The 9,990-nt window shown below is 36.2% G+C and overlaps 1 protein-coding gene across 1 annotated transcript; it reads right to left on the reverse strand.

Moving 5' to 3' along the window:
- Positions 1-7,627: 7,627 nt before the first annotated feature.
- On the reverse strand, positions 7,628-8,793 carry LOC145802292 (alpha-mannosidase I MNS5-like). Its single transcript, XM_082894979.1, has 5 exons — positions 8,692-8,793; positions 8,547-8,612; positions 8,405-8,466; positions 8,118-8,218; positions 7,628-7,974 (listed from the first exon to the last, which is right to left on the reverse strand). The coding sequence occupies exons 1-4, from the start codon at positions 8,791-8,793 to the stop codon at positions 8,146-8,148; spliced, it is 303 nt and encodes a 100-aa protein (XP_082751105.1). The 3' UTR covers positions 7,628-7,974; positions 8,118-8,145.
- Positions 8,794-9,990: the final 1,197 nt, after the last annotated feature.

Genomic DNA, 9,990 nt, shown 5'->3' on the forward strand with positions numbered 1-9,990 from the left:
CATCATATCCTGTTGGTGGTAAACATTCATGTATCTAGATAATGGTACCATGTTTAGTTCCAAAGGATTTACAATTGGGTTTCATTAATCTTCAATTTGCCATCTACATAATTCTTCTACATTCTGAAACTGTAAAACCATTACAGTTGGTCATCAATGGGGATAAGATTATATACCATTAAACCTTATAAATATATTATATGTATGTATATACATATATTTGATAGGACGAGACCAGTGATATTTTTTTGATAAACCATGAAGATTATATACCATAATATATATGTTATGTTGAGGGTATTGTGAAATACTGTAACTCTTCCTTTTCCTTTAAATATAATATCAACTTATAGAACTCCAAGGATCAGTGCAGCAACTTAATTAAAAATAAGAAGAAGCATAACTTTAATAGAATCAAGTTGATATTGATATTATATTATAGAATTAGGGTTCTAACTTTACTAGGGTTCTAATGTCATAGTTTTTTGCAGTCTGATTGTAATTGTACTCCAAACCAACCCCAGATAGTATTGCTAGGAATTAAGGCAGGGACTTCATGGAGGCAATGTGCATGAAAACAATAGACAAATGAGGGTGCATGTTATTATCTTCTGCTCTAGAACTACTTTCAGAAAAAAAAAAATAGAGAGAAACTGTCCATATAACTTCATCTTGTTGATTGATTGAATATCATTGACAGACAGGGTGGTTATGAACTATTTTCCAGGAGCCACCAAACTGAAAGTCACAGAACAGGAAAGTAAGACAAAGGGAGCTTCTCTGAGTTGAATTTCAAGCATTAGCTAGGCCTGAAAAATGATATCATATCTACTAGGCTTGAAATGAAGGCCATCATTTTAAATGTTTCCACCCTAGTGCAGGGATACATAAGTGGAGACCCGAAGTTAATTGACAGCAATATATATATATATATATGTATATAATATCAGCAAAATTATAGTAAACTAAAGGCATTAAGAAAAGAAAAGATCAGCCTCAGATAATGAATGGCCAAATAAAGTTATAAGAAAAGAAAGTAGCACATATATCTGCAATCTTGTCTTATACATAACACGTACGTGAAGATTGATGTGTCCACACAGCATTGCATCTTATTTTAAGGATTTCCTATAACCGCATGCCAGTAAAGAATTGAACTGTTGCTCTATTAATTAAAACACACTGTTTGTAAATGTTCTTTGCAAATCTCCCACCAAGAAAACAGAAGTCCATTGCAGTGCCGACTAATAATACTAATTTAGGTTAGGAACTTAGGACAGAACAACTGTATATCTAAATGACCTCAAAAGTAATAGCAACTAGATGGTTGATTTGCTTCACAAATTGTGTGCACTTTAGGAAAAAATATAACATGCTCAAAATTTTGTGCAAACACATAGTAAAAAGAATCAAAGTGCCCCCTTGAGAACTATTCCGGGTGAAATTCCATCTTGATCCCATAGCCACGCAGTCTACTTAGCTTAAAAGAATGTTAGCCTAAAAGAATTGACACCAAGCAAAATCTAACAACATAAAGTAATTGCAAAGTAGTATTTTGAAAGCAAAATGTAACAACCAAACAGCAGCACACAGCATGTTACAGAGACAGAGCAGCACATAGCACACAGCAGCGAATTGTCAAACTCAGCAAACAGAGACAGAGCAGCTGTGCAAATCTTCACAGATTATGGGAAAAGCAGCCACTCAACACAGCTGTCCAAATGGAAAATCTAAACTAAGTATGAATTTGATTTTCAATTTGCTCTAACAGTGCATAGAAATCGTAGAGGAAATTAAAAGTACAAGGTTCAAATTACATGAAATTCAAGAGTAGGCATGAAATTCAAATTACAATTTCATCAATATTCTTAATTGCCCCTGTGACATCAACAAAACAACCCGAACAAAGAAACAAACTGAGTTAAAACTCTAGGTCCGTATCTGTATCAAAATCACTTTCCATCTCATCTTCTTCATCATCACTCGAGATTGTTAGTTCATCGTCGTCATCGCAGATGAACGCATCATCCATAACACCCTCCGGTTGTACAGGCTTATTGGACTGAGAAACTTCCATTGAAATAATTTGCGGTTCAATGTCATCCCGACGTAAAACAACAACATCATCAATAGGCTCAGTTGGTACAACAGTACTATTTTCATCATCTTGTAACACTTCATCAAACTTTGGCACATCCAGCTCTGGCACATCCCAAATTTTTCGATGTTGAAACTTTTCTACGACTCGCCAATTCGGCCCTAACTTCGTATCAGGAACATAGAAAACTTGTTGAACTTGGCTTGGGAACACAAACGAGTCATCTTTATACCATCGACTTCTTATGTCAACAGTTGTCACACGTGGTTCGACGCGCAAAGTTCGACTACTACCGGTGTTATACCATTCACATTGGAACAAAACAACCCGATGTCCAAACAAATATGTCAGTTCCCACACTTTACAAAGGTAGCCGTAGAACTTTATCAACTGGCCTTCGTGGTCGCCTTCCACTACCAACCCACTATTTTGACATTTACGGCGGTTATCACCGTCGATATTATGGAATCGGACGCCATTACAAATGCATCCCGAATATGTATTCACTAAGGCATTAGGTCCATTGGCTAATGACCACATCTCATCGGTTGCTTCGGGTGAGTTTTCATTTCGCAATTGGTTCATCTACACAAGAAAGCATGTCATGTCAATTCAAACTTAGAATAATTCAACGTTATCTCCACACTTAACAGTAACACGTTACATAATCTTACGCGATGTTTGAACCATTTAGGGAATTCTTTGCATTGTCGCATTGCAATGTTGCATGAACTTCCATATTTTTGTTGCAACACGAGCTTGTGTTCCTTAGTTAATACGATGTAAGTCATAAGTAATTAGAATAATGAAGACTTTAAAAAATAAAAACCATGTAGAAAATGTATGTTGCACATATGATGAAGAAGCATACTCTAGATATTCGTCCACTTCCAAACTATTGTGTAGGACAAACTAATGAGCCAATTCGCGGTTAGCTACAGACACATCAATTGCCCTTGGGAGTTGACCAAAAGGACGAAGATTTTGAGTGAAAATCGCCAATCCCGGGCCATTGTCACCCCCATCGTAGTTCCTTTCTTCCCGGTTAAACACCGTTTCAACTCCATGCAAATACATTGAACAAAACATCGTACACTCTTTCGATATGTAAGCCTCCGCAATGGATCCTTCTGGACGAGCTTTATTGCCCACAAATCCTTTAAGCAGACTGAGCATCCTACATGTAAACATCGCCGTGATCGTCAGTATGTTCATATTGAACTATAATTACAAAAAAAAAAGTTCTGACTCGTTATACCTCTCAATAGGATACATCCATCGATATTGAACAGGCCCTCCAAGCCTAGCCTCGTAAGGCAAATGAATTGCCAAGTGGACCATGACATCGAAAAAAGTAGGAGGAAAAATCTTTTCAAGCTTACAAAGTATAAGTACGATTTGTTCTTGCAATTTCTCCAAATCAGTCACCCTCAATGTCTTTGAGCACAACTGTTTGAAAAAAGTTCCAAACTCAAACAACGTGGTCCCAATCTCAGTAGGAAGGTATCCTCGCATCCCAATGGGAAGAAGTCGTTGTAGAAGGACATGACAGTCATGACTCTTGAGGCCAACTAACTTACCATCTTTCGCCGTGACACAATTGGATATATTTGCCGCATAGCCATCAGGATACTTAACTGATTGCAAGAAATCATAAAACCCTATTCGTTCTGCCGGGGACAATGTGTATAATGCCGGAGGCTTCTGGAAAGAGCCATTTGCATGCCTTATCAAGTGTAACTCTTTTCATATTCGCATGTCCTCCAGATCCAAACGTGCTTTGTCGGTGTCCTTGTTCTTGCCATCAATGCTTAATAGTGTCCCAAGCAGATTGTCACATATATTCTTCTCTATGTGCATAATATCAAGGTTATGTCGAAGTTTAAGTGTTTTCCAATAGGGTACGTCGAACAAAATGCTTCCTTTTGTCCAGTTCGGAGTTGGATTTTCAGTCCGTTGTCTTTTTTGGTTGGTTGGATGCTTTCCATACGGCCTGTACGTCCCCAAATTAATTTGCTGCAGTATTTGTTCTCGCGATAACTCCACAGGTTTGGACCGATTCTCAATTTCACCGTTGAATAGCTTACTTCTACGCCAATTATGGTTCTCAGGTAAACCCATATACCCAATCTTACTTCGCAAACTTTGAGATGATGCATCAATGTTACAATTAGGGCAGGCCAGGTAACCTTTTGTACTCCAACCAGACAAGGAACCATATGCAGGGAAATCGTTGATGGTCCACATGACTGCTGCATGCATTGTAAATATTTGGCCGTTTGAGGCATCATATGTTTGCACACCATGCTCCCACAAATTAGTTAACTCTTCTACTAATGGTTGCAAGTAAACATTGATGTCCCTTCCAGGTGTGGATCGTCCGGGAATAAGCAATGACATCATGACAAATGGATCTTTCATACACTTCCATGGGGGTAGATTGTAAGGCATTAAGATTACGGGCCACATGCTGTACGATGTACTTATATGTCCGAATGGATTGAAACCATCCGTGGCAAGCCCTAGCCGTACCTTCCGAGGATCCGCAGAGAATGTAGGATGCAGCCTATCAAAGTCCTTCCATGCCTCACCATCAGCTGGATGTCGCAATACTCCATCATCCAGTCGCTTATCCTTGTGCCATCTCATATATGTAGCTGTTTTTTTCGACATATGCAATCTCTTCAATCTTGGTGTCAAAGGAAAGTACCTCAAAATTTTGTGTGGAATTTTTTTACCCGTCTTGTCGTTCAACTTGTATCTAGACTCCGTACATGTAGGGCAATTCTCCAATGCGACGTTGTCCTTCCAAAATAAAGTACAATCATTCTTGCATGCATGAATGACCTCATATCCCAAACCCAACTCACGTAAGAACTTTTTCGCTTCATAAAGGGTCCATGGAACATTTTCATCACACTTTGGTAAAATGTCTTTGAAAACTTGCATAACCATATCGAAAGATTTGTTGCTCAATTTATTGTACACATTCACGTGAAACATCTTAATTACGAAGGACAAGATGGAGAACTTCTGACACTGTGGATATACTTGACGTTGAGCATCATCGAACAACTTCATGAACTTCAACAAATTGTGCCTCTCCGAACAAGTACATTCTTCGTCGATATGATCATCCATGAGACCACTCATGTAAATCTCTTGTAACATGGTTGGAAGTTCATCCACATTTTTGTGATTGGTTGTCATTCTAGCTCGGTCGGTTTGAGTATCATTGTTTCGCATAATAGGATGAGCACGAAACATAGGAACACGTTCCCCGTGGTGGACCCAAGTTCGATAAGAACATGCGATTCCTCTTCGAATCAAGTGCAACCGTACAACATGTCGAGGTAATTTCGTGCTGTTCAAGCAATCAACACAAGGACAACGGATTTCATCCTGTGGCCCTAAATTCTTCGTAGCGAACTCAATAAATGACTGAACACCTTGTACATACTCTTTACTTTTTAGCCTATCCGTTATCATCATCCAACTCTTGTCCATTATTGGAACAGTAGACATGAAGCGAAGATGAACCTGTGAATGGACGACAACTTGGAAAAATACTCTGTAATGGAAGAGAGCTTAAGTAAATTTAGGGGTTCAATTAGCATTGTTTTTTGAAATGAACAAAATAGTAATAATAGATCGGGATCTTTTGCCAATTTTTAATTGCATATAGTTGGCTAATTTCACTACTAACTTGGCATGTATTCACACGCAAATGTGACATACATTCACAATTCTATGTGAAGTCATCTTAGAAGGAGAGAAATAATCCTAACCAAATTTAATAAAATTTAATAAAATCGGTGAGATTAAAAAGTATTATAATATAATTTTCATAATACTTAAATTGTCTCTAAGGACAAAAGCTAAATTTCCATCATCCAAACAAAATGACAAAGCTTATAAGAAATCATTAATCTTTTTCAAATTTTCTTCTCACTCTAGCTTCTTGGATTAGTATTTGTATCTTTATTCTATTCCTACCAAATCAAGCTTTAAATCCTAAATATAGATATATCTATATGAAAAACGATTTATAAACAAAAAATTTATATAGAAACTAGATCCACAATAATCTATCAATGACATTTATAAAATTATGAAAATAATTATGGATATTTTGATTGAAAATAAAATGATTACAAGAAGTTACATCATTATGAATATTTTTATTTAATTTTATAAAAACATTGTTTATATATCATTATTCTAAGTACATAAACTAGAAGTTCAAAACACACATGATGCACAAATAGAAATGGAGATCCTTGTAACTATCATCTAACAAAGAAGAAAATTGAAAAAAATTAAAAATGGCCACTGTCACTCTCTTGTAAAAAGAAGGATTGAACCCTTGATACATTTAGATAGGAACATCAACAATGGCCGCTGTCACTCTCTTGTCATTATAAAATGGGTTTATTATTATTGCATAGCTCATATTCTCAATTTAGATTACCACAAAAAAATTACAACAACAGAAACAAACAACAAATTTCATCAATCTCAGAAACACTTTGTCTGTAACTTGTAAAACTCTTTCTCACATATTTTCAAAACATTTTCACTTTCATTTTGATATTAAACAATATCTCAAGAACTAGAGTTTAACATTTTTCACTCTAATTTTGACACTAAACAATAGCACAGGAGCACTCAAGAACTAGAGATGGCCCAAGCCTATTGAGGGCCTAGACTAATGAAATGTAGTTAGAATATGGTTTGGTGCCTTACATTGGCCATTGCCATTCTATTATTGTCCCCATTCTACAGTAAGATAGTGCAACTTAGATTGTCAAGTTAGGTGCTTTCAAAATCAACGGTATGGTTGAAAGGGTACAGCTATCCCAGGAGATTAGAGAGATTATTTTTCATTTGTTTTCAACGAATTATGCGTAAAAGGACGACCATGTTCTTTAATCATCATATTGAGCAGATTATCCTCTATTGTTTCTATGGAGTTCCAAAGGTTTGCCGTAGAAAGATGTGAGAGTATTTAGGCTATTGATTAATCACACTTTGTAATCCTAATTTCTTATGTGGTGGCCACAGATTTCTCAACTGAGGCTGACTTTTAAAGAAATTATTTTCAACTATAGAAATCAACGACGGTGTAAACCTCAAGTTTTTCATACAGTTTGGTATGTTAATCACAGTTTGTAATCCTAATTTCTTATGTGGTGGCCACAGATTTCTCAACTGAGGCTGACTTTTAAAGAAATTATTTTCAACTATAGAAATCAACCTCAGTGTAAACCTCAAGTTTTTACAAGAGAAGAGGGATAAAAACTTATGAATATATAAGTGATGTTGATAAGATACTTAAGTGTGACAAATAACGCCAACACAATGGAAATATCATCGTACAGTCAATATGGCATGAGTTCTACATAGTATACACTACAAAATTCCTAAACATTAACACTAACACAATGCAAACATTTGAAACCATACTACTACAGCAAATGCAAAGCACCATTGATGATTCAGAAGAGATACAAAAAATTCAAAGCTACTTTACCAGGTTAAATAAAACATCTTGGATACATCACAATTTGTAAACAATTAGGGAATTGGAATTTGTCTTATAACTTAAGCATGATATAAGAAGTACCTTCAAGTTAATCCATGCATATGGCAATCTAGTGGGGGTATGAAAAGCAGGTAGAAAGCGCCGCCCTAAATCTTCAGCCAGGATAAGAAGTTGATTCTTATAATTTCTTTGGACTAACCTGTTTGTAGAATCAATTGCAAGAATATGAGCAGAAACAAGTCCTCCAAGAACTCTTATGTTGCAGTACACAACAGTGAAAACACCATTAAACACAATCTGATACTTCAAATGCAACTTGATTTAGCACTCCCTGCTAAAGAATAAAACAAAAGAAAAAGAAAAAGAAAAAGTGACATTGCTCAAGCTTTATTTCATTAGCAAACTGAGGCCACATTAAATGAAACTTTCAGTCAAACAACTTCACTAAATCCTAAATGAAAAAAATTAAAATACCTCAAAAAGATTTATCCTCGCATCAACATCAAAAGTTAGATTTTGCAGAAAGCCAAAGAACAACCCTTTCAAATTCTGTGTTGTTCCCCATGATAACAAGGCTGAGAAACTGAAATAGTATTAACATAATACTTTGTTACAAATACTTCAATGGCATAATCAGTAATAATATGGAAATGAAATGAAATAAAAAGATATTTGGTGACAGCATAAGAAGGGCATATAAGATAAAAATATAACTACATTGATTTTTAAGAACGTTGTCTCTAAGAAAGAGTATATCATACCTGGATAGCGATTCTACAAGTGTGAGGGCAGATCCATGATACTCTTGTGGCAAATGTTCGAGCTAAAATTTGAAATAGTAGGTATTTTAAATTATCCATTTAAAGCTTAACACTGCAAAAGATTTCAAAAATAAATAATTACCTTCAAATTTCCCAGCTCGACAAGGGAGTCGGTGAATGTTTTGGCTAGAGGCTTTAGTTCATCATGCTACAGAACCAATAGACCACAACTTCATAATATTCATCAAATATAAATAATATATCATATAATGGGAACTAGAACTGACCGGAAAAGCATAAGTCGTATAGTTGTCATAAGCATGGTAAAACCTGAAAGGGAGAAAAAACAGAGGCACATTTGGAACATTTTCGCAGAAACAGAGACACATTTAAACGATACAAAAAGAATCCAAAATCAACAATCCAAATCCACAATCCAAAATCCAAATGGACAATCCGCAATTTCAACCACATCCATTCACGAAATCAGGAAAAGCCCTAAAAATTTGTGTACGAAATAAATGGAAAATGAAAGGACAAAAAATGTCAACCCTAAAATTAATCGTGAGAGAAGGGGATGGGAGAGACATCGACAAACAGATAGAACCAGATCGACAGAGAAGGAAAGAGACGACAGAAACATACCTGCGATGGTGATGATCGCCGGTGGTGATGATCGTCGATTTGCAGTGGTGGTGGCGGCGAGCACCGGTGGCCTGCGATGGTGATGATCGCCGGTGGTGAGCGACGGGTTTGGTAGGGACGGGTTTGGTATGTTGATGTCGGTGTGTGAGACAGAAGAGAACAAAAAACTCTGTGTAATATATATGTACTGGGCGCGAAAATTACTTATTTTCTCTCTAAAAAAAATTTCTAACATTTCGCGACTAAAAGATTATTTGTCGCCAAAAACCTTAACGGCGACAAACAATTGGTCGCCTAAAGATGCCTCTTTGGCTACTAAATTAAAAAATTCGTCGGCACTACTGAATAAACAACGACTAACCCAGCTTTGGTAGCAAAAAGTAATCACAAAAATGCCCATTTTTAGGCGACAAAAGTTTTTAGTCGCCAAATGATACTATACGGCGACAAAATTAAATGTTAGTAGCCTAAATTGGTAACAAATAGCGACGAAAGGGAAATTTGGTCGCCAATTATACTATATGGCGACTAAAATACTTTAGTAGCTAAAAAGGTTCAATCAATGCCGACTAAAACTATTTTTAGTCGCTCAATGTGGTGTTTTTGGCGACTAAAATTGGTTTGGTCGCCAATTTTAGTCGCCAAACATGCATTTTCTTGTAGTGACTAATGAGAAGTAATTTTAAAAATTCTACCTATAAATTGTCGATTTGTTATTTAGAATAAAGGGCAAATTTCACTTTATTCCTTTGTGGTTGGGGCCATGTACGGTTTATCTCTTTAATATTTGGAAATGATCACATAACCACCACGTGATTTGTGAACAAAAGTGCACAATTAAACATTTCGTCCAACTTAACAGTAAGTGTGAAACACGTGCACACATAAGGGTGTTATAGGCTCATTTTCAAAGTTCAAGGGGGTAAATCACACATGGAATA

The sequence above is a fragment of the Camellia sinensis genome, chromosome 11, assembly GCF_055761805.1.
Source record: "Camellia sinensis isolate YWXY chromosome 11, ASM5576180v1, whole genome shotgun sequence".
Taxonomy (NCBI): Eukaryota; Viridiplantae; Streptophyta; class Magnoliopsida; order Ericales; family Theaceae; genus Camellia; species Camellia sinensis.

Excerpts from the sequence above, each read along its gene's own strand:
- LOC145802292 (XM_082894979.1), bottom strand. The coding sequence starts at position 8,793 with ATGTGTCTCTGTTTCTGCGAAAATGTTCCAAATGTGCCTCTGTTTTTT. Across the intron at positions 8,467-8,546 it reads TCGAGCTGGGAAATTTGAAG|CTCGAACATTTGCCACAAGA; the intron begins GTAATTATTTAT and ends TTCAAATTTTAG. Across the intron at positions 8,219-8,404 it reads CTTGTAGAATCGCTATCCAG|CCTTGTTATCATGGGGAACA; the intron begins GTATGATATACT and ends TCAGTTTCTCAG.